Source organism: Zosterops lateralis, assembly GCF_965231275.1.
Source record: "Zosterops lateralis genome assembly, chromosome: 4".
Lineage (NCBI taxonomy): Eukaryota > Metazoa > Chordata > Aves > Passeriformes > Zosteropidae > Zosterops > Zosterops lateralis.
The window spans coordinates 65799607-65825722 of NC_139765.1; the positions used below are offsets into that span (position 1 = coordinate 65799607).

Here is a 26116-nt window from a genome sequence, read left to right on the forward strand (position 1 = left end):
TTCTGCTGTGCTTTCACAAAGTCTCTGCAAGATTACATCCTTGAGGTGGTCTGTATTCAGCTTGGTTTTTGAAGATAACAATATCAGTAGAATAATTTCACAAAGAAATATGACTTTGGGACAAAAAATAGACGTTGGGATTAAAAATGTTTACCTTTAGAGGTGTTGAACAAAGGTTTTTTGTGATAAATAAACATGTGATAACTTTCTGATTGTCTTTGAATCAGAGTCTTGCATTAATTTATTCTATAAAGGATGAGAAACAAATGCACTTCTTCAATTTCCCAATCATGTAGTAACTCTCTTCCCCCTCATGGTGGACCACAGGTTGATTTTTTTCCCTTTTCTGTGGGGACGATCAACCTGTGGTCCACTGTGAGGGGAAACCCGTTGATTTTCCCCTTATGTCCCTTTTCTGTGGTTCATATTCTCACTCATTACTCCGAGCGACCATCTGCATCTACTGGAAATGTGCTGACTGCTCACATATTAACAACTCAATTCCAAAAGCCCATTTCTAAGTGAAAGATGGGAGGGAGTAGCCCCTTCAGTCTTAAAGATCTCCCAGATTTTTGCCAAAAAGCCATCATCAGAGGAGGATGAGAGCAGTGACATCACTTATTAAAAACCACTGGGATAAAATTTCTGACAATATGGAACTAGAGAGCTGCTACAGTAATCAATCCCTAAGGTCCAAGCCTTTTGTGCACAATACAGGGGTATCTTCTGCCAGCTTGCATAGTTAATTTAGTAGAAATAGGGACTAAGGGTTTGATCCAGAGATCTGCTTCAGTCACCAGGGCCTTTTCCAATTATTTCAGTGGGCTTTGGACCCTATCCTAAGACAGCATGACCACCAAGAACAGCTGGGCAGGTGTGACTGTTATGCTTGGCCAAGGGAGTTATTTCCAGAGGCATCACTCACTGTGGCATGACGGATGGAACAGGGGAATGAGAAAGTCATTTTGGCCACCCTTTGGCAAAGTTCTCAGGCAGGTTTTTAAAGTTGTGTCCACCCACCATTGCAGAACAATTCCTGTAGGATTGTGCTTCCTTTCCTAGCAATCAGTAGGATGTAGGATGGTCAAGTGGGTGAATGAAATAACCTTTCATGTCTGAAAATGTGAGTTCACATCCTGTTGCAGGTCTCATGATAGCGGTACCGGTGTTCTCTGCCCAGTTCACAGCTCATTTATTCACATCATCAGCACCAGATGCTCTCTCAGATATGTGACATCTCCCACTGGGGACAATAAGATATTGGCTTTTGTATCAAATGTCACAGGAATAGGTTGGCAGAGTTGTTTTATGTGGACTACAAGAGAACCTGGCTTCATAAAAGTTCTCATAGCACGATCACTGTGCTCTCTCAGCACCTTCAGCTTTTGCTATAGGGTAGGATTCATCTCACCTGAACTAGATTCTCATCTTGACTGCATGTGAATACACAGAAAGGCTTCCTGTCTTTCTGATAGAGAATTCTAAACTAATAGATTTGATGTTTTTCTTCTAGCTGGCTGATATCAAACAAAATTAATTACATTAAATCAGTCAAATTAGTACCACTAGATAAGAATTTTGCATGAGGCTTGTTAACATATAATCTATTCTTCAGATTGCTTAGGCCTTTGCTGCCATGAATGATAACTTGATAAAAGTATATGTGTCAAGAAATGAAGGACAAAACAAAATAATGCAATCACCCAAAACAAACAAACAAAACCCCCCAAACCCAACAGAAACAGAGCTGGAAGTGCTAAGGGCATCTCTATTCAACTGCTGTATAAACTCTGTGGCACAAAACTTTTGAAGAACCAATAGTTACTCAAATTTATTAAAATGTCTTCTGTGTGAGCTCAGTTTGACAATAATCACTCTGGACTAAGTCCTGATCCCAGGTGATCTACAACGATGCCTTCTATTCCCTCACCTGTTATTTGTATCCAAATGTGGTGATGGTGAATTAAGGCTAATCTTTCTCAAATGAAAGCAAATACACACTAAATTAACACCACCACACATATGTAAGCTTTTCTCCTTTTTTTACTTGTCTTATTAAATTTGCAGCTTAGCAGAGTGCTGGATGTGTGGATCTCGCACAATGCTGAGACATACAGTGTGACTGTGTTAACATTATGTGGGAAATGTGGCCAAGTTTCTCAAAAGCTGCTGCCAGAAGTTGGTCTCCTAAATAAACCTCCAATTTGCCAAACTGGATAGTGCTTCACACCATCCAGTAAGAGCTGCTGGATCTAACACCTATTAAAATTGTGGCAATTATTTGGGAATCTAGCTATAAGGTACGTAAAGACATATCCTTTTCATTAATGATGCATCTGTAGTTCAGCAGTGCTGATGTCTACTGACAAACTAAAGAGAATGTTGTTCCCTGGAAACTTCAAAAGAGATTCTATTACAAGTGTGTTGAAAATCTCATTTTAAAAGTGTCTTGTCATATGTATCCTGATACCCACTTAACACTGAGACTCAAGCACCCACAGGGTAGGGCAGATTGTTCATATTGAGTGAAGTAGGCATCTGCTTGCTTTTATAATGTCCAGGCTGGGAATTTTTATGGATTTCACAAAGACAACTGAGAACTACACCAGCAAGTCACTCTTCTGAGTACTCGAAGTATCCAGTATGAAACATAAAAGAGTGAAATATTTCTTAAACCTCTCCCACTTCAGGGAATTAGATGTCTTAGTCTGGGTTCCCCTCCTTGAGGAGGTGTCCCTTGTCCTGCAAACTCCTTGTTCCTTCCTGTTGAAGGTGTTTTACTTTTCATAGATTAATTACCTCTCATCTTAGCCAAAACTAGTAAGTGTGAAGTCTTCCAGGCTTTAAATAAGTTGTCTTATTACTGATTCATCAAGTAAAAAGCAGATAAAATAGAAGAACCACCTTCATCCTCTCACTTCTGTGTTAAATGGGGACCTCTGACACAGCCAACGCACTGAAGGTGAAACCTGAGTTCCTTAGAGGCGTAAATACCATGTGGCTTCTTTTCTGTAGACAGATCAGAGCTGCACAATCCATTCTGTATTTGTCTATAATGTCTACAAACCCCTTAATGCTGTCTACAAGATGAGTGAGTTGTGTCAGAAGGACTGAACACTCAGTAGAGAGACTTTCATAGTAACCTTGAAGCTATTCAGTGAGCCTGGAAGAGGGCTGGGGTGGGGCAAACAAATCAGGCTTGTAGGAGAAAAACAGTGGTAATTTTAAAATGGAATCAAACTCACTCTTCCCCCAAAACAAAAAGCACAAGCAAACAAAAAAAAAAAAAAAAAAAAACAAAAAAAAAAAATTAAGTCCCCTATTATTTTTAAATGGTTGCATCCCACTGCTTGTGCAAGATCTGTTCTTGTGTTTTTCTTGAGCACTTTGTATTGCTTTTCCATTTAACACACCTGTGCTGTTGATAGAAAAAGCTGAGAAAATTGAGCATTAATCTGAGGCTAACTGAGCTGAGACCAGCTGGATGAGTGAACTTGACTTTGCAGGTGGCACTTTGCAATTCTCTGCCGACCTCTGCCATGAGGAAAGGTGACAAGGTTTGCAGCACTGCAAGAGGCTGTTACAAGCTGGAAGGAGATTCATGTTGTAGAAAACAGGTTGGTAAGTAACAGGAGGTGTAGGAGGCTTTCTGAGGAAAACAAAACCACAAAGTGAAACATTTCACTTAATTAAGCTGCCCCATTTTACAGTAGGGAGATCAAAGGAGAGAGGAATTGGAGAAGCAAAGAATGCAGTCTGTCCCATAAAAGATAGGTGAAAGGGGAAGATAAGTCTAAAAATAACAAGGGAAACCTGTGCAACCTTAAATGTTTTATGAACAAGCTTATTAAAGCAGCAAAACTAACCAGAAGGGAGGACAAGGGAGGCTTTGTGGCAGGCAATATTTCTCTGTGGCACAGCCAAGTCCCAATGGGATCAACACCACATCTTGGTCAGCCTGAACATTGGAACACCAAAAGAGATAAAGGAAAGGGGATTTCACTGGAGAAAGGGAGAGAAAGCAAGAGGAAAAGATGAAGCTGAGTCAGGGGAGGTTTAGGTTGGATATCAGGAAAAGGTTCTTCACACAGAGGGTGGTTGGGCACTGGAACAGATTGCCCAGAGAATTGGCCACAGCACCAGCCTGACAGAGCTCAAGAAGCATTTGGACAATGTTCTCATGTACATGGTGTGACACTTGTGTGTCCTGCACAGGGTCAGGAGTTGCCCTCCATGATCCAGATGAGTTTCTTCCAACTCAGTTGATTCTATGATTCTAAGATTCCATGATTACAGGAGAATCTGAAGGATCGTAAGGGAACTCATTTAATAAAAAGAAAACACAAAGAATTCAAGAGCCCAGGACCGTATTCAGATATGTGGTAGAAATAGGTGAGACATTAAACTCTTCAAATGGACAAGAGTAATGTGCTGGGCAGCTTCTTCTTGTAGCTAAGTGACTCAGACTGCCAGATTCTTACTTTGCTCATTCAGATGTTTGTTTTGATCTTTTGACAAATCAGATCAGTAAGATATCTAGACCCATCAAAAATATTTGCTGCTGCCTTGGCTACCGTTTAACAGTCCTGCGTTCTGCAGTAGATCAGACTGAGAGCTAACCTGCATCTTTAAACATTGACATTCCTCTAAAAATCTGACCTTAATGACATTTACTTGCCATCAATGAAATGAGTATGACTCTAGTGCACCCCATCAGAATTTCCAAATAGCCACTCTGAGTTGCTGTGATACTGAAATTGTTACAGCTCAATAAATAAACCATGAAAGTTTTCTTCCTTCTAATTCACTAAAAATCTTGTTCAAGTGCAGTCTGTGATTTCTGGGAGGGCATTATGAAAACTCTGCTTCAGAATGCAGAACACACTTTAAAGGAAGTCCTCCATGGTTTCTTTATTAATGGATAATTTCCTGAGTGAAACCCTAAGAGACTGGAAGAAAACTGGATTTGTTATCTGGGCACAACTGCAGACATTCAAGTCCAATTTTTTAAACAACTAAAGCAGACAGAGCAAAAGCTCTCTTGGTTTTCAACTCACCCTTTGTGTTGGGGCTCCCTGCTTCATGCTTTTTTTTCTGTCTCTTTTTATTTTCAGCTTCCAAATGGAAATAGATTTGAAACCTTGCCTCTGTTTAATTCCCATTATTTCCACTTGCACTTTAGTACCGTGGAGAGAAGTCAAAGAGCTGAATGTTCTGAAGTGTCAGTGGCATGGAGTGTGCCAGAGGTCCCCTGTCACCATGTCCAGGGATGTTTTGATGATGGCAGAGGGCAGACAGAGCCTGCCACAGCTCGGGGAAATGAGCAGAGAGGGGCTGTTGCTGCTGCTCCCCACTCAGCATTGCAGAGGCATGATATCATGGTCGTGTTGGGAGTTTATCTCACACACAAATTGCCACAGGAAGCATTTTGTCAAAATTTCGAAATCAAAGTAGTCACAGTCTCTATAGTGAGCAGCCTTATTTACTTAGGAGATAAAGGCAGTAAAGCAGAAAGTTAAATTAGGGTATGCAGTCTCCTGCTTCTGTATAAATGCTGAAAGGAAGTCAATGCATTTCTCAAAGCCAACCACCAAAAAACCATGCATTTCCTAGAATAGCCATTTTTAGACTTTGCCAGTAACTTAAAGTATAGGAAATATAGAATCAGAGCAGTGTTAGCTGTGCCAACTGTAGGCAACACTTACGAGGTGCTTAAATTTCAAAAATCTTCTAGTAACTTTAAAAAAGGGTAGATTATCCCTCTTTGGCTTTGTTCTGAGCATTCCTGAACCACCTCACAGCTGGCAAAAAATGATGAAATTAATCTGTGAGGAAGAGCATTTCAGCATTCACATTGCAGTGCTCTTCAGGGTTCATGCTGCTCCTTTTCTTTGCCTTTTAGCACAGTACTGCTTTTCCAGATCCCACCCTAAATCCATTCATATCCAAGTTTGGCATAGCCCATCACAAGCCAAGAGCATGGCATTAATCTACTTATTTGGATACACTACATCCAGCTACAGTGCCTGAAGTATTTTGCAGTCCAGCTCACTAAGAGAACAGATAAAAAGCTATGCAGCAATATGTTTATCTAATTTGCTATATAGCAAATATGACAGATATCTTTCTTCTGACAGCTTTCCTCAGTAAATTCACTTCCCTCCTCAGTTCTTGGTCAGATAAACTCCTTCAGAAATCCACTGACTATGAAGGTTTGGAGGACTTCTAAGATACTATTTTCTCACAGTTGTTATCAGGTGCTTAAAGGAAGCAGTTGGAGAACTAAGGGCTGGCATACAAAAAATATTTATCTTTAAACTTTCCAACTTTTACAAAACTTGCAACCATGGATATTCAAATCAGTGATAAAGACCAGCACTGACATGCTTCAGCATGGCATGTTTCCTCCCTTGTGAATCCCAGCTCAACCACGTGATGGCTAATACACTCAAAAATGCAATGAGCTTATGACCCGTCTATCTGGGCAAAGTGTTCATCCTTATGGGGCACTCTGAGTTTTTCAAGAGAGTTATTTTAATCTCTTTAGATGCCATGGGACCAGCTATTGTTCTTGCTGGCACCATTTGTGTAGCTAAAATTAAATTCATCTGATCTTCTTAACCAGCTGGGGAAGTTGCACACACAAAAAAAAATTAAATTTAATCTTCTTTTTCGGGGCACTAAGTATTTTGCATGACGGAGAGATGCATAAGCTGGCAATGCCTAAATTGCCAAATAAGTTAAGATTTGCTCCATCAGGGTAGATCCTGGGCAGGCCAAAACAGTCTCTGAGCTGTCCTGGTCTTTGGGGAGAGAGCTGCTCTGAGGCTCATCCCCAGCTGAGAGAAGGGGATCAGCACTTGGGGCCTGACCTGCCCAGCCCTGGGACCACCATGTGGAACAAACAGCACCAGCCTGGACCACACGGTTCAGTCCAGTGGAAGAATGGAGAAAAGACCACAGAGACACAAGGAAACGCGTGTAAAGATGAACTAAATTAACTAGATAATATGGCTTGAGGCGAAGGTTACACCAGTGCTGAGGTCAGAGAAAAGAGAAATGGTGCAAAAAATGGCCAGATGGCTTCTAGGCCAACACTGACAGCTCATGGCTGGCTGCCTAATACCTGTTCACTGAATACCTGACCAAGAGAATGAAGAGCTACTCCAGATAAAATTGTTGCTCTTTTACAATTTATGTACAAAGAGTTGTTTAAAGTTGTGGTGATGTTTTTAAAGTTGATGTGTTTTCTGAAAATACCATTTTGTCCTCATCTGTAATGTCGGTCTGTGCTTTTCCAAATTTAATACGGTCACGGAAGTGGGAAAACTTAAATGTGTTTTTTGAAGTTTTCCTCCTCATTTTGACCTTTTACAGCTGGAGTCTAAGAGACTGGGGTTAAAAGTATTTCCAGATACCAAATTTCTCTTTTCTTCCTGTTACTTAGTTTTTATCACATAAAATAAAACATCCAGCAATTACCTCCTTATTTTACTTCAAAACAAAACACATGCAGAAATACACACAACAGAATCAATGACAACATCTCAATGATTTTCACAGACATGAAGACAACAGAAATACAGATAAAAACCTCACAATAACTTAACACATTATAAAGAAATGCCTTTGGCTTTTTATGAAGCATTGATGCCTTAGAGGTGATTCCAACAGAGAGAAATATAGCTGTACAGTGGGAGACCACAATATGTGAGACAATCAGGAAACAGTCTGGACATAGTATTATCTCAGAGACATGGAAAAATGTATATTTATATACCTACAGGATAGGTAGTCAACAGAAAGGGAAGAGTTCAGAGGATAATTTGAAACATCCTGAGCGGAAAATATAAATTACCAGCTGGGTGGGAAGGGTGTGAAGCATGCCTGCTTTTGAGTAAAAAGAGAGGTGTGTAATTAAGGAGAGACTTACAGTGCCAGGCCGGGGGTAGGGGATGCGCCCCTCGTACTGCACCCAGCGGTGATCCGCGCTCTCCTTGTGTGCGTAGGGGCCGTTGAACACGGCCCTGATCTCGGCCATGCTGTACACACACACTGCAGAGCCCTTGAACACCGAGCTGCAAGGGAAGATGCATCCATGGGTAACACCACTGCACTGCCAGGGAGTTAAGGAATTACAGAGCCTGATGGGGCTGGGATCAATCCTGCACCTGGCGGCTGATACGTTGCTAAACATCGACATGTATGGGTCTGGTGAGCTCAGGTATTTAATGTCGCCATTGTTACAGATCTAAGCTTTGCTTGGTTAGAACCCGGTTTGGCCTTTGGGGCTACTTGATAGAGTGTCATTTTTTCCTAGTGGCTGACAGTCTCCAGCTATCATTCAATAGCTCTTTCGACTAGAATTTTATCCAAGTGAAGGACATTAATTTACGTAATGTTCACATATGGAAGTCCATATATTAGTGATATAGGTAAGGTCCCTGAGAATTACAAGTTTCATTGGGAAGACAAAGAAAACCAAGATATAAAAATAAACATTTATTTAATTTTTACACATTTTCCCTTGTTTTAATGTATTTGTCTAAAAAAACGTAAAACATTTCAGTTTTCCAAAGAACATCAAACCAGGTTGCTGAGTAGCATGGTACTTCAGCTGCTTCACAAACCATTTCATTTATTGTGCAATATTTACTTCCATTTCAAGTATTTTCTGTGGTTATATATTCTAGAGAGCTATTGTGGTAACTGCTTCTGAATTAAGGAGTGTCTTTGCAATTCTTCATTGTACTCATACTGGTCAGCATTTGGCTAGTCATTATTTATACTTAAATCAAAGGTTCTGGAGACAAAAGAAAGAATTATTTATTTTCTTTCTGACAATTCTGTAGAGAGCACCTCACTATTGATCTGAAAGGTCATTAATTAATTAGTACATCCCTCTGAGATAAAATTGGGTTAACCTTCATTAACTTTGGACTATAAAATCACTGAACTATCAGTTTAGAGAGTAATTTTGATACTAAGAAATAGCAGACTTCAAAGTGTAGCTTACAGAAATGAGGCTTCACAACAATAATTTGCCTAAAATAGCAACTACTGGTTCCTCAATAAATATGATAGAAATTTACAAATTCAGCTGGATGAGGTTGAAATAATCCAGTTTGCCTTTGACTGTTACATTTACATTACTTTTTAAAATCACTCTCAAAAGTTAGTCACACAAAGGTTTAGGGCCATAACTTATTATTTCCAGTTCTGAAAAATACTTTCCTCAGTGGACACCTTATTCCAGTAGTTCCTAACTGCTCTCAGAAATCAGGATCTAGTCTAGAAGAACTGAGTTTATATAAATTTATATATGTCCTGAGTAAGATCTTCATCATTTGTTTCCAGAGTCAAACATGATCCCAACACGTACCTTGTTGTAGTGAAGACTCCATACACAAGTGGGTTCCTCTCATCTCTTGTAGAAAGTAAGAATATATCTTCTGCAATGAGAAAAATATATTTGAGGATTAAACATTCATTGATTATTTCTACATTCACTATTTGTAATTTGGGAACTTGTAAAAATGTAACAAGGTTTTATTTTTATTGGAATTTTAATTTCTGCCATATGAATTTGTAGTAATATTCTGAAATGTGTTCATTTGCAGATAGTCTGGGTTTTATACCAAATCAGATTTTTACTTTCCGGCTTTTGGAGGGAAAGGGAAAAACACTGTAATTCTGATCAGATTATTATTAGTTATAATCAGGGACTTCAGATCAAAGTCAGAGGTATTACTAGCCCTGTTTGGAAGAGGAGTAAAATCAAAACAAGACACAGTGCTTCTATAAACCAGAGGGGGAAGAAATCCAACAAAAGCAGGTACTACTGACATCAAAATAGACCATTAAAGATAAATCAACTTACGGAGCTCATCAAAATGAGTGTCTGCTCCTTCAGGACCAGGTATGGAACACACAAGCCTGGCTTTCAGAAAAGTTGTCCACTTGTTTATTAGGCTTCTTTGGCCTCCCATATCATTCTAACAAAAATAAAATTAAATTGTTGAATATTAAAAAATAAGGGCTTTAACACATGACAGCACGGTATCTTCTGTGCATCTTCTGTCTGATTCCACAGTTGGCTCTAACCACAACATAAAAATCTCTTTTTTTATTTTTTTTTCCTAAAAGACTGTAGGACAGCCTTTTTCTAAGTAGTTTCTGTAGTTATTTATCAGCTCAGAGTGGGCAATTCAAATTTCCTGATACCCAAAACTGATTGCAAAGTTCCTTCACCAGCTTTTTAACTGGAATGTCTGTATCACATGATTTCTTGCTCCCTATGAGGCTAATTTTTACAATCAGTTGTTCTTCAAAATTCTTAACAAACCAAGCAATAGAACAGAATATTTTGGCTAGATTTTGCAAAAAAAAGGAGAACTATATTCATCAGCAGCTTACAATGTAAATACTGCACTGTTTTCTTTGTGTACACAGTGAAGAGAAAAATGCATTCCAGGCAAAATCAGTCATATTATTCTAATCATCATTGTTATAGAAATATCAGTCTATCCTCCCACAACAGGGATTTTTTTCATTTATTTTACTGTGGGTTTCCAAAATGTAAGCATGCTTGCCCAAATTTCCTTTAGTCACTGGAGAAATAAAAAAATCTATAAAGGGTCACTTGAAATTGGCATTACCTTTCTGGAAGGGTAAGTGACCTTCTACTGACTTAGATCAGCAGAGGTGTATGGGTAATGGATTTCAGAAGATTTAAATTTTAAGAAGCCAAACTAGGAGTTTGCTCATGTACTTCTTCCACAGACTATATGAAGGAGCCTGCTGGTTCCAAACAGCAAAACTATTTAGGTTCTGCAAAGCTATTTGGGCCCCAGAACTCTTCATCCTAAAAATGGTAAGGGCAGTGATATACCAGCAGGAACCAAGAATTGAAACATTTAAAAGAAGTATTATCACCAGCAGTAGTCTCCCAGCTGTAGGTTCTGAATGATCCCAGGAAGGTGCCTGCCTCTCTCAGTTATAATCTCTGAAGTTTAGGGGATCTGTGCTGTAAGTTTAAGGACCACAAATTTAGCCATAAATATTCAGCCCCTTCAGATTCATGAAAAGAAATCCCTTTTTTGTTAATTCACTTGGCAATCTGAAGGCACAGAACCAGCCACAGCAGGAAACACTGGGTGGCAGGAATTACATGTCACCACCACAGATTGTATTTGGCCCTTCAGGGCTGTATCATACATACTACAGGCATTCAGAGAGATGGCTGTAAGTGCGGAAATCACTTCACAAGGAGTAACACTTCTCTGGTAATGCACTCTAACTGCTTTCTCTTTTCATGTACCTGCTACTTTCAAATAGATTAGCTCAGTTGGAAATGATTCCTGTTAATATACGGCCTTTGGAACTCCCGCTCTTACAAGAATTGCTGCCTCCTTTCTTGATTTCCTGAAGTTCTGCCAAGCCTGAAGCTTTGCATCTACCCAACAGATTTATTACAAAGGTGTCAAAATTAGCAGCCTGAAGCCAACAGCAAAAAAAACCTCTGCATGTGTGTGTTCTGTTCAAAGGCAGAGCTAACAGACTTTGTGGTGCAGCTGAAACCAAACAACTACAAAGATGCAAAGAGTCCTAAAAAGCAAGGAGTGTTAAGCTTTTCCTTCCTCTGGCAATTCAGATTAGTTAAGCAAATCTCACACTGCAGGGCTTCCACTTTGATTTCTGGTGGATGCAGTGCAGCATCACAGGAGATGAGATGTCTCTAACCACCTGACTAAAATCAGAAAACAGGAAGAAAATGTGCAGCAAGTGATGGGGCTGGAACAGAAGAAGGACCCTTGTCTAGTTCCTACTCCTGTCACTGCAGCATTCAGCTTCTGCACGACATGAAAAGATATGTAGTTGTGTTTTGCCAACCTTAATTTGTGATCCAACACAGCATTTCCACAAATGCTTATTTTAAACCTATCAGTAGTTCCACTGAGTTGCTAGAGAGCAGTGTGAACTAAACATTGTGCTCAAAGAAAGCAATCTTAGCAAATGCTATGTGCATTAAAGTATTAAATATATGGATTTAGGATGCATCCATATTTGCTTGCTCTCAAGCCAGGATGTGATGTTAACCATGTTATTTGAATTCAAGAGACCTTAGAACAGACATTCACTAGGTGTGCTTTACATATCCAAAAGCTACCAAAGTAACACTGTACAGTTTAAAATGGAGCAAAAGGGATTCAGTGACCAGTCAGCATTCCAAGAGCTACCAAGTCCTTCTGAAGCCAGGGAGTGACAAATTTATGGTGCAGAGAGACTGAAAAGACCTTTCACTGATTTAGACAGTTGCACATATAATATGCTGACATATCCTTCAACATGCTTTTTCCTACTGTCATGGCTGAGTGAAATAAAAAGCACATTTTCCTGGAAGATATTTTTGTTTGTGGTTTTGGGGCTTTTGGGGGATTTTTTTGATTAGTAGTCATATAGTATTCTTCAATTCCATATGTCATATCTGATTAATACAGTGTCTTTCCTTTCCTACAACGTGCCCAGGATTCATTGAGATTGACTGAAAAAGTTGAGGAACTGACAAAGGCCATGATAATTTTATCAACATACAGAATTAGTTCAGCTCAGACCAAGGAGGATCAGAAACTATAAATAGTAAAGGTATGTCTTTGCTCCTCGAGTCTCAAGCAGTATTTATCTTACTAAGCTCTGTAAATGTCTATTTTTTTTTTAAGAAAGGGCACCCCTTCCTTCCTCATACTATTTTTGGTGCATATTAAGTTAGTCTTTGACTCATGTTGAGGCTTCAGGTGCTGGAGAACATGCAGGTGTTCTCCTTTCCTTCAGACCACACTGATGTGTATTCATTCATTTTGTGTCTTATCTGTCCACTCTGGTGGAGATTCCTTGGACCCTCATCATTCCTGATTATTGGTCTCTGAGAGGCTGCACAAAGGAAATACTGGCCCAAGATATTTTTGAGACTGGGCTGCTACAGAAAGAAGACAGTCTCTTTTGCCAAACAGATTATTTAATAGCAGCAGTCTGGAATGAATCACTGATGTGCTCAAATGCTGTGAACTGGCTGTAGAGCAGGACATAAATAAAGTAGGATGTACAGGCTGGGTAGTCAGTGGATTAGAAGAAATGCATGGAAGAGTGAGAATCACCAAAGCAAAGTCCAGTCAGTGCTCAGGTGGACAGAAGTAAAGATTAAACACAAAGTCGTGGACTCCTAAAAAGCCCATTCAGCTGATTTATACCAAGCAAAGGTTTGCCTCAAGCCTGTTTAAGTAATTAACTGGATGTACTGAAATGATTTTTGACAAGAGATATGGTCTGAATACAAAGAACTCTAAATATTTCAGGGAGATTGGACAAGGAGACAAGATAAATTTAAGTGCTGAGAGAAGGGGAAGGCAGCATGAACAAGCCTTTCATTCCAAAAATATGGCTAATCTTTTAACAGCCAACCAGCCTTGAGTATCTGAAATCTTATCTCCCAAAATATCACTTCTAAGCACACTGGATTAGCTGTGTTTACTATAAACTTTGTTACCGGACAGATGAAGGCACTTAGGAATGCATATTTCATTTTGAATATAAATAAAGCTTTAATTAGCACTTACTGCTTTGTAATCTCACAAGCTGTAACAAATACCAACACTTCTGCCTGAAATACCTTCTTTTTAACAGAAAGAAGTGCCTGTAAAATCTTGGTTACTTGTTCTTGCCTGAGTTAGAAATGTAGATAATTGCCAGCCAGAAGGGGGGCAGTTCAATCTGTCACCTGTTGAGGAAATATTACCCCAAAATATCACAAAAAATTATAACTAGAAATTACTTAGATAAATGGGGAAGTAATCCAATACGACTGCCAATAAATCAGGCAGATTCTAATTTACACAAATTCAAAAATTTCATCCCTTTTCAACAAGCTGGTTGCAAAAAAACCCAATTTGTTGGAGTGAGAAATCAGGTTTCTACCAAATTACACTGAGAATTCAAACATCAGATGTCCCACTCCCATGAGCATAGGTAATTGCATGGCTTTCTGACATTCAGGAAGACTGCTGTTTAAATGGCAGTGTAAATTTTGTGAAGTAATTTAAGGTCACATCATGCACCTCTCTTGGGAGTCTTCTATGAAAATTTCAGTTTTCTGATCTGCAATTTATGCGCAATTAAGCAAAACAACAGGTTTTTCAAACCATCTAGCTAAAGACGAGTTCACATGAAAACAAAAGTCATCAGAGATTATATTGCTCTATGATCAAGTGATTTAAAAATCAACTTAAAGATTAAAGACTTTCTCTCGTATCTATTTTCTATTCGGTTGTTTCTTATATACTATATAAATGTAGCTTCATTACAATGAACAAATGTTAGTCTTGGAATCCAGTAGGCAGGAAAACAGATGGTACTGAAACTAAAGAACATCTGCATCTTTGGGGATTTAAATCTCTTATTTGCTTGTGAGTAACAGTGACAAATTGAACATTAGAACAAAAAGTGCAGTTATCTGAAAAATCAGTCTACATCAAAGATGTCAAACACTGTGATTCATAAAACTTTAAAGACAGTAATTATCCTGAACAGCCTTTAAAAGGAATTAAAAAAAAAAAAGGGAAGAAAAAAGAAAAAAGACAATGAGTGGAATTTCTCGAAGCAGGTTATTAATTACAGCCAGTGGCAAGATGTGCAAAAGGACTATCCAAAGAGAATTCCTGGCCTGAATAAAGGGAAATGTTGGAGAACAGAGAGGAAAAGTGCTGAAACTGCAAAAGGCCCTGGAGCCTTTCTCTTATTGAAGCTTAGCTGTGTGACAAAGCTACCACAAACGGCATCCCCTGAGGCAAAGCCTTATATGATGGAGGAAAAAACCTCCAACCTTGTAGCTGACTTTATAAATGGAGAAACAACAGTCTCCTTTCAGCTTCTGTCTTCAGGTTCACAGTTCTTTCTATAATTATTTTGCTTTCCTTTACATATTCTATCCTCATTCAACTCTGTTAGGTGCCAACCTAACACAGGAAAGTTCAATTTGCTCCTTCAGGAATTCAGATGCAAAATTTCTTATCGAAACCGTAGAAAAGTAGATGAAGATTCCTCCTCTGATTTCATTAGGCTACGAGTGAAAACATCAAGCTGCACTTGAAGTGTGACTTGAGAGAGAATAAAAGCACACTTGCAATATCAGCAAGAGAAAGAAGGCACATGAGACTTAAAAACTTTGACTGTTTTCGTACGGATATATCAAGTAAACTTGGGCAAGTTACTTCTCCTCTGTGTCTGCAGTTCCGATCTTACAATGAGGTAGTGACTCTTTAGTTCCTTCTCCTCAACCAGGCTTGTTTTAGTTCATTCAGAAAGTACTCACACTGAGCATGCACAACTGTTTGGTTTACCATGGAAAACGTTGATTTTTATTTTGGAAAGTATTTAAACATCACACCCAGAAGTTTCCACCAAATTATCTTTGGATGGGATCCAGACTGGAAAATCTAACTAAACAGCAAAGAAAAATTCTGTTACTAAACATACCACGAAAAAATGCCCCAAATCCAGAAACTAACAGGCTCAGGTAACAGTAAGGATGGTTTAGGACAAAAAAAATAAAAATTAAGCACCATTTTACCTTAAGGCCATGCAGCAATCCTGCTCAGATTATCTCCAGCAGGTGTGCTAGTATTAAGAATATTCCTGTAAACTGCACAAAGGCTGCCACAAAATAAATGTACTCTACTATATCCACTATGAGGCTGTTCATTCTAACTCCAGTGGGAATCTGAAGTTAGACAAGTCTTATGGCTGAAGAAATAAAAGGTGCTATGGGATTCTCAGGACAATCTACTTAAAAATTTGTGTATAAACTGTCCATGGTTTATTTCAGCATGTTTGACTTGCTTTTACCTGCCTCTCATCTAAATTTTCATATATACATAATATAAATTATATTATATACATATGTAAGAAGGATATAAAAAGAGAACAAAACTTTCAGATCATGAAAGGCAGCATTTTTGATAATGAAGTGACAGGCAAGTCAAGCAATTAGATGGATCATGCAATTAATGTCAAACAGGAGATCAGAATTTGTATTATTTGAGCAGATTGACAGCACTGTGAAACTGGAGGAGTATAAGACCCAGCACTGGGATAAACTGGTTTATCTTTATGAACAAATAAGCTTCAATTTGCCATTCAGAATTTCACATTCTTAAATCAGAATGTCTTGAATTTCAGATTCCAGGGACTCAGTAGGGCAGAGTTCCCTTTATAGTCAGTGGAAAATATGTCCTTCAGAGAGTGATTTGGGTTGAAGATGGAGGGAGTCTTCCTCCAAAAACTGGTTATTTGCCTTTACTGAATTAAGGGAATTCGTGATAATTAGTTTCCTCACTTGGATATATACAAGTGCCTGAAGTCATTTGCATGAGATATTGTGATCACAGCATTGACAACCACAGTTGAGAGCTGGGAAAGGCATGAGACCAAAGAACAAAGGGAGGTTATCACCTTAGAGAGTTCCTTAGAATCTGGAATTCTGAAACATCTGCATTTGCAGCACTGTACTCAATCAACAATAGCAAACCATGGTACATTGTTATAGTAAATGTACTGACAGGGGAAAAAAAAGACATGAAGATAATTCACTCTTGTGAGGAAATTTCAAAATCAGAAAGTCATTATTTACTACTTTTACAGTATTTGAAGACCTGAGCCAGAGCACCCACAAGTTAGGGACTTTGGATTTAGCCATAGGAACTTCACTCCAATTAAGTCTAGAGGCTTCCACTTCTGAGCCAAGGTGTGCTGACAGTGTCTTATGCAATGAGTCTCTTTGGCAACTAGAATGGCTTCCCAAGTTTGCTTCAGAGGTTGTGCAGCTGCATTTCCCTAATCCAGTTTTTAAAGATCTATCTTGACACTGCAACTTCTTTCTCACTTTCCCTGAGGCTCAGTAAAATTCAGTCACGCCTCTTTATATATAAGCATATCCTACATTTTTTTTTTGCCTCATCTGTAAATCATGATTTCCCCCCTCAAAACACCAGTTATTGAAACACACCCATGAGGGACAGAAATTTACAAAACTTCCTATATACAGGAATCCTTCCTTGCCAATAAGGAAAGCTGGACCAAAAAACTTGACAAAGCCTGATGTTATATCTCTTAATCCATCACAGTTAGAAGCAAATACTCTATGGAACTGGCCTGTCTCCAACACATCAGCCCTTAAAAATGAAATCATCATGATGAGCATCTGCTTTTCTACATAATTTGAAAACTTTCAAATGGCACATAATGTGCAAATATCAAATTTGGAAGTCCAAGAGGAGTTGGTTGCCAAAAGACTCACAGCTGCAAAGACACTCAGTGGGCAAATGAGGGCCAAGGTTGTTCTACGGACAACTTTCAGAGGGCTCTTAATCATTATTATTGAGAAATAATAATAATAAAAAAAATCCCATTGCTGGAGTTGTGGCTGGGCAATATTCTGGTGACAAAGGAGGTATGTAAGCATGTAACACACAGGAAGTTAAATCTCGTCTGGAATGAGTTGCCTCCAGAACTGGAAGCAGGAGAGCTGCACGAGCATGGCTCTGAGCCCAGGCTAATTAGCCCTGCTGAGAACATGTGAACACGGTTCTTCGGCTTCCGGGACCCGGCCAGCGCGCCTGGACGGGAAAGCAGGACCCTGCCAGGACAGCTCCGAGGGCTTTGGAGACAGATCAATTATCTACACAACACAGAAATACCAATAATGACAACGGGCCAGCTATCCCTAGTCACAGTAAAGGCATGGCTAGACTATATCCAGGACAAGAAAAACATTTCTTAACGTCTACACACAAGCAGCCCTGTGGCAAAGCCCACTGGAGACTCTGGACTTGGAGCTGCAGAGGAGCTGCTCCCTCCTGCCATTCTGGGAATACAAATTGCTTTAAGCACCAGACGGGAGGCAAGGTCACAGCCTTGAACTCTGCTGATGGTCACGGCTTTGGAAATAAATTACATTACCCAAAGGTGGAATGCCGGGTGTGTCCAGGGCTCTCGACTCAAGAGCTCTTAAAATGATTACATTCCAGTGTGCTTAGGAAGTACAGTTTAACCAAGAGGGCTGTGCCTAATTGCAGTACACTTTTCCCCAGGTACAGCTTGGTATATATAGAGGTGGAACAGTATTGGGGAAAAAAAAAAAAAAAAAGAAAGAGAAAAAAAAAGACAAAGAGCTCACTTGTTCCCACTAGAACTAAGGCTGTTTCTGGATACCAAACACTTTGGGAAATATGGGAAATCATCAGGGGCTGAAGTCTGATTTCTTGGCAGTTGAGGTCTCAGAAACCAGCCTCTAAGACTGCATGCTTTAACTTTTGCAATACATCACCAAAACCATTAAAGAGAAGCTTATAACACAGCAAATGCAAACCACTGTAATAATAAACAGGATTTTTACACTGCAGCAGACTACTGCTTTTGGCTAATTTCCACTTCATTCCAATAGGATGAGGTTGTAACTATGAAAAGATGTGTTTCTATACAGATAACAAACAAACAAAAGCTCCAAAATCTTTCCTCCCTCTTCAAAACTTTTTCTGTGACTCTCTTATGTTAGATTTTTATTTCTCCCTTCATTTGAGTGGAGAAAGTAGGAGGGAAAACTGAGTCTTTTCTAAGGCTATACCTGTACATATATGAGGTTGTTGATAAATAGAATCACAATTCTGCCATCACTTAGTGGTGAATATGTACAGAAATGTAGCTGACTTGTTACTGGACTGCATAGGACACAGTGTATGGATTCTGCAATTGTATTTTTTTTCAAAATCTACCTCAATGTGTAATGACTGTACTGTCTTCATCTGATGCAAAGTGGTTCAGCACTGTGGGCTTGAAGGCAGTGTAGCTCTAAAAGCTCGTACCTGTGTTTCTAGAAATAAAAATAAGTTGATCTGCGTTCTTAAAATGCTAAGGTTTATGTGATCATTTAATATACACAAGTGTAACTGCATGAATTTAAAAAAAGAAATAAATTTTGCTGGCTAATCTTCAATAGTAATTTTTCTTTTTGGTTATGGCCTTACATGAAAAGAAAACCAATAACCCCAAACATTGCAATTTACGTAAGCATGAACGCATCATAAGCAGTATCAGGTATTGCAGATGGGGCAATGACACTTTTTCTGCCTCACTCAAACCAAAAACAGGAAATGCCATTTGCCATGATAAATGACACAACTGGTTCTGAAAGTGACTGTTGAAAGCACTTCCTCCACAGTGCCAGTGACACCTCAGTGACACAGAACAGATGATGCAAACCCGGGGTGAGGGCTGTGCTGAGCTGCAGCACTGGCTGCAGGGCACTGGGTGAGGGCGGTCTGGTGAACAGGACAAGTGACAGCTGTTGGGACTCTGGGCAAAGAGCTGCCAGCAAGAGCACTGCAGTCCTCTGGGTCTGAAAGTAGCTGGGAAAGGGGAATGCTTTCCAGAGAAGATTTTCCCTAATGGAGGGGATAACTGAGAGACCACATTGTTGAACCCTTGAAAATTAGCCAAAGAATAGGCTGCATTGACTGAGCTTCTTATTAAAAACAAAGCCTGTTCTAAGTTCAGCATGTGTTTCTGGCATTAATGGACAGGAGCCCTAAGGCATGGTGAGGTAGAGAGCAATTGATTTCTAGTAGAAAAAAACTGTGTTTACACCAAGCAAACTCTTTCAGAAGTTGCCGAGCTCCTCCCATTTACTGTTATTCTCTGCTTAAGAGAGAAAGAAGGCAAAGGCTTAACTTTGTGCAGTACAGATCACATTAATGAGACAGAAGAAACTGTTATCAATTGTTGCAAAGGCATTGTTCCCATGTCAGAAACAATTAAGCACAGCAGATGTTTCATACCACCCTACAGATCCAAAATATCTCAGTCTATGAACATACAAGTATGTTCACAAGTCTATTTGCATATTTAATTTATATTAAATACCCATTATAATTCTATTTTAATTACAATAATTAGCAATATATGTTTTTGAATTTGTTGGTAATTAAGACAAATATCATAAAAAGCAGGAGTCTGGATTATCAAGAGAATTCTGCAACCAGTGAGAAGTGCTCAGTAAATAAAAAAGACAGTATAGAACTATTAATAATAATCACCTTGCTTATCAGTTTTCATTGTTTTGGTTTGACTACTAAAAATAAAATTCATGACATTTTTCCCGTCAACATGATTACTCTACAAATTCATTCTCGTTTGAGGTATGATTATAGACAGTCATTAGGATTTCCTTACAATACATTTGCTTTTATTACGATAGCTTATCTCCCTTTTTCTCTAGGTAAAGGATGCTGGTTTTCTCTAGCCAATATATCTTAGTTTACTATACTCTCTCATGTGCCTTGGCTTGAAAATGTTGTCTATCAATTTCTCCTAATGCATTAAGTGCTTTCTCATAATCAGCAAATGCCATGTCTAGCAACAAATCATAAATGTTTGCATTTCCACTCTGCCATTAATCACTCCGCTGTGAAATACCCAACTAAAGATTATCCATTCCTTCGTCTGGCTTAAAACCTACTAGAGATCTGATTTATGAATGAATGTTTTGTTTTCCTAACACTTTAGGTCAAGGACAGAAGTGTGAAATGGCTGTGGCCACTGAAATCTCAGTTGGAGCTGGGAGTTTGCTGGAGTGCAGAGCAGCTGTAGATTTACACGTCCATACACTTGTTCACTCTGTTTTTCAGTGTATGTCCACAGCTGAATGAGTGCTTTTCTCCCACACACATCTTACTGCAAATCACAAATACTTTTTTTTACTGATTTTCAAGTTTCTCGAGAAGGTGCCAGCAAAGTCACACTGCTCAGAAACTGCAAGTCACTTAAAGCTTCTGAACAAAATCATAGAAATGCACCTACTTGTGTGACTGCTGTGATGTTGCTGATACCTAATTTATCACGAGATAAACATTTGCTCAAAGCTTATGTTTACTATGTTATACAAATGAAGGCAGCTTTCAGATTCCATTCTCCTGACTTTTACCAGTGATCCCTGAGGACCCAAGGACAGGATGGGAGCACTTCTACTGATTGCTTCTGTTACTACAGAATAGAGGAACAGAAAGTCCTAGGGCACAAGGGAGTGGATAGAGTGTGTGTTTGACATAGAAGTCTACAGACCCTTCTGTTACTGTGGGTAGAGACCTTAGTAAAACCATCAGGCTACTACACAGCAAACTACACTGACTGCTGTCTTCATGTACAGGAATGTCTTTTTTCTTCTCATCTTTTGAGGAGCCTTCTGCCCTTGACAGAGAAGCTTCTCCAAGAAGAGTGCAACTCATGAAAGCCCGAGTCTGTATATACCATTTTTCATAAGGGGAGAGCCCAAGAAGAACAAAGTGAAGGAGTAATCATTTAAAGGAGGCCAGGCACCAGCCAAATGAACTTTTTACATTGCAGGAGACCTGGGGTCTGGTTCCTCCTGTCAATGGGTCAAGGATTGCTCTTCTTCCCAAGGGAGGAAACCTCCAGGCAGATGTGGGTGTAGCTCAGAAACTGTATACTTTCTTAGCCTCCCCTCACCCCAGGGGGTTATCAGGAAAGTGCAGAAACAAATGATTGACCCCAGCTCTCAGTAATGCCCAGGAATGGTGTACAGAGCCAAGCTGAAGGAATGGGTTTGTATGTCCATGAGCAGTGGACACTTTCCACAAAACCACAAATACCTTCCCACTGTGTGCACTTCGACTCATCCATCCTCACTGGAAGCTCATGAAACAAAGCACAGCATTGTTGCACTGAAGGTCAATACTTTACTGTTTGGACACAGGATTACAATTTATAAAAATATTAGCTTTTTAAAAGAGGTGTACTGTCAATATCAAGTCTATTTTCTGACAAGTAAATTTCAGATGGCATTAGTAATCTATATTCAGAAAAAATACTACAATGGCTCATTGGGTAACAAAGGGGGAAACACATTTTCATAGAAATAAACCAAACTTGCTTAGTTTTTATGAAAAAGATAGAGTCCTCACCTTACAAACTCTCCCAACTCTGGAAAGGATTGTCTTGTCAGATGTGCCACTATCTTGTGATATTTCTCGAAAGAAGAAGTAGATTTTATCATCATCTGGGTTATAGGTATCTGGGATAGGAAAAGTTCCAATGAATTTTGCTCCTAGAAATTAGGAAAAAAAATAAAAGAGTTAAAACTCTGAAGAAAAGCCTTAGTACTTGCTGTTAAATCTCTGTATTTATGTTACATCTTCCAGTGAAATAAAAAATATTATATAGATATGTAGCAGCAAGTTTCTTACTAACTCCAAGTGAAAACCACCATGGAAGTATTTATTCTCAGGCTGATGTTTTTGTGTATAGATCTTACTACCACTTGCAAAAATATGCAGCACTGGTTATCATTCTCTGTTTTCAAACAGGGCAACTCTCAGTACCAAGTATTGCCTACACAAATCTACCTGACTGCTCTTGCCACCAAAATGAAGCTAAGTAGATTTTCTGAAATCATCTGGTAGAATTTAAATTAATTTAATTAGTCATTGCAGCAGTTATGAATACAGAAATATACTACTGTTAACTAGAGATAGCTTGCAAAGGAATGTATCCCATGTATCTGTGATACAGTAATTTTACTGACTATATCTGCCCACATCCAACAGAGTGCCATGCTGGGATTCCCCAGTTAGCACAGCCAACTCCAAAACTGCTTGGTCAGTCTTAAGAACTCAGTTCCTTGTGCTTGAAAACAGATTGGCTATATCAATATAATGGTTTGTTTGGGTTATTTAAATCAGCTTTTTGCAAAAAAAAGTCTTGTCGTGGCATGCTGGGTCCTTTCGTTATTCCTAGTGTCCCCCAAGGCAAGTGTGGGTGTCTGCCTGCACCTTACTAGGCCAAGATCTTCTTCACTGCTCCAAGCTCCTTCATCCATGATCTCCAAACCTGCTCTACCTGCTCACTAGTCGAAGGCTTTCGTTTTCCATGTTGGGTTTTTTTTGTTTGTTTGTTTGTTTTCCTTTAAATTTTGCACTAAAATCAGAAATCGAAGCAATTAAAGGGTCCATGACTGCAGCAAATCAAGCAACAACCCTGCCTTGCAGGAGTGAACCAGCTACTTGGGGCAGAGATTTTTAAGACATTCCCAGTGTGCTACAATAGATGAGCTCTTCTGAGGGCACTTGGATCAATGATGTTTTTCTTTAAACAGAAGTGGCTATACAAATATAGTGCAAAGAGACCCTTGACTCTAAAATACATTCTTTCAGCAATAAAATACACAGTCTTTGTCCCCCAGTATCAGGTAGGCTGCAGTAGAAAGCAATAAGGAGAGTGGTGTAAGAATGCAGAGTAAACAGAGCACACTGTTTATATGGGGGAATACTATTATCAGCTTTCAATATATCTTCATGCCTTTGTCCTTTTCATAATGATTGTTACTTTATATTAGCCTTGAGGAATTTTCACCATGAACTCTACAGTACACAGAGAAGAAAAAGAGAGTTCTTGATTCAAAAGTTTGCAGTCTCAGACAAAGGGCCTGAGACAAAATGGCATGTGTTTAAATGCTCAGTGTGCACCTTTGTGACAGAAGAATAAATTTATGGGTGAAAATAGCCACAGTGCTGCTTCCATTTTAAACTTTTCTGACACAAGAGAATGGTGTCAGCAAAAAAACCTGAAATGATGCAGGCATCAAGATCTATAAATTCAAGCTGGGATTTTAAAATGAGCTTGAGGAAAATATTCAATTACCCCTCAGAGCCTGTAAGGCTACTTTGAAGATTAGATCTCTAAGCATGAATAAATACATAAATATGCTTCCAGGGTTTCTTAAATATGTGCTTAGCAAAATAGCCATTTAAGAGGAAACCTGTGAAATTCTTCTATACCATGCTTTTGAAAGTCACATCATTTTTTTTCTTAATCCCCATTCACAGAACAAAACACTGAATGTATGGGGGGTTGAAGATTAAACTTCATTGTTCTCCTTGGCAAGCCAAATTCAAAAATAAATGTCTCAATACCAATTCCTGGAACAGATTTAGAAGAATTTCTAATGAATTAAAGGAACACAAATATTTAACAATTTTAAATCACAATTGAAAACACTGAAGTTGAAAGTTAAATCCAAACAGAAATGCATTGCAAAAGATACGAAGATGAAATAAAAATAATTAAATAGAAGGAATTATGATCTCAAAAGCACAAAATGTTCTGCAGTTGAGAACTTTGTCTCATCTTTTCTAACTCATCTATCCAACATATAAAAGTGCATTTAAACTAACCATGAATCGAGCTTTTGGATTCCTTGCATGGGACAAAAAACCAATGATGATGATTTTAAACTACAGTTTGTTTTCCAATGGACAGAGCTATCCTCCCCACTACTTGCTTCAGCAGAAGATTTCCCCACATATTAACTCCATGGCTAGGTTGTATGTAACCAGCCCGGGGACTAAAGGCATCATGAGCTCTGGCAATAGATGGTACATGTGTTGCATGTGCTTTTTTTCATGTTCCTTTTTCACATGGAAAAGCTGATACAGCTGGTTCTTCACTGCTTGGCTGCTGGTTACCTACTGGCCCACCACTCCCTTCCGAAACCAGCACTGATTTTTGGCAGCGCAACCTAAGGAGAACTTGGGCTCAGAAAAAGAGAACCACAAAGGAGTGGCTGTCCCAGAAGACAAAGAAATGAAAAAGCAACCCGAAATAGTGGGAAGCAGCACATCTGTGTGGTTGGGCTGCCAGAAATACATGGCATGACAGAATACAAAGGACATTGCTTACCTCATTTACCATAACCACCTACAAGTCAAGCTTCTCACCCATTCTCAGCCAGGTCCTCTCTCAGGGAGGGACAAAGTGACAATGAATAATCCTATTTCAAGACAGATTCCTACAATAGGCGGGGTGAGTCACCCTCTGGAAGTGTCACCTCTCTCAGTAAATTACAGAGGCAAGGGAAAGGACTGAGCTCAGACAGGATGCTAGATTTGCCTCTTAGAGCTAAGGGAGCTGAATCCCATCCAAAGTTCGCAGGATATAAAGAACTCATTGCCTCCAAGACTTTGCCCTGGAAAAGACTACTAAATTGCTATGAAAAAAGTGAAAAGGAAAAAAAAAAAAGGAGATGAATGCAATTCAAGGAAGCCCTCGTTCCAGCTATGGCTTTCTCTTCCTGAGAAGGAGGGAGGAATGTGCAGCTGTTCAGAGGATGCCTCTGTGTAGGGCTGGCGGGGTGCTCTGCTCTGCTCTGCCCACGGGGCAGACTCCAGTTCCAGTGGGTGGCTTTGCCATCCAAAAAGGGGCCACCAGTCCCACATGTCTCATCCCTGGGTGAGGCAGCTCCGGTGAGCAGCTGTGGGAACGCCTGATTGCCCAGCCCTGCTCCCCTCTCCTCCAGTGCCACCCTTGCGGGAGGATGAGCACTGTGAGCCTGAGTCATGGGAAAGATTAGCCGCCTTCCTCCTTTCCCCCTCTGTGGAGCTGCTGTTCAGTCACTGAGATTAGGACATGTCTTAATTAGTCAAGATAGAGATGCCCTATGAGGAATTGGAAGGTATCCCACGCATTCTTCCCTCATGCTTTGTCTTTACCTCCCTTTCCTCAAGGAAGGATAATTTTGGTTCCAGAAACAGAATAAGACTAAACTTTAAAAAATATTAGGGTGCATTATAGCAAAACTTCCTTGGCCCTCTGGAAGAAAACAAGCTGTACATTTTATGCTTATCCTAAGTAAAACATGAGTCATGCATGGTAATAATTTATTTCTGATTGTACAATTATTGAAGTATGTACAACTTTTCCTGGAGGTCTAACACATGCTTGGTAAATGGGCAGTAGATTTAGGGAAGAGGGGTTTTAGATGAGATGGGAGTTTTAAACCAGAAATCAAGTAAATATTTTCTTTATATCAATATCGGCTGCAAGCACAAAAGTATGTAATTGGTAACATTACACAATAAACTGGAAATATATTGGCCACCCTATGGCTTATTGCAGAAATGATGCCGTCACTTCAAGTTGCACTTAAAATTTTCTCCAACCTTAAAAGGACTGTTTCAAAATATTAAAAGCACCTAGTTTATGTCTATGCCTCTTAGTA

The 26116-nt window shown here is 39.3% G+C and overlaps 1 protein-coding gene across 3 annotated transcripts in view; it reads right to left on the reverse strand.

Moving 5' to 3' along the window:
* Window positions 1-26116, reverse strand: part of SEMA3D (semaphorin 3D) — a 133856-nt gene that overhangs the window by 26835 nt on the left and 80905 nt on the right. For all 3 annotated transcript variants that reach the window (XM_083860276.1, XM_083860277.1, XM_083860275.1), the window contains exons 8-11: window positions 22026-22168; window positions 9881-9995; window positions 9383-9452; window positions 7934-8078 (exon numbers count right to left, since the gene is read on the reverse strand). In XM_083860276.1, the coding sequence (XP_083716402.1) occupies window positions 7934-8078; window positions 9383-9452; window positions 9881-9995; window positions 22026-22168 (473 nt within the window). The remainder of the gene's footprint in view (window positions 1-7933; window positions 8079-9382; window positions 9453-9880; window positions 9996-22025; window positions 22169-26116) is intronic.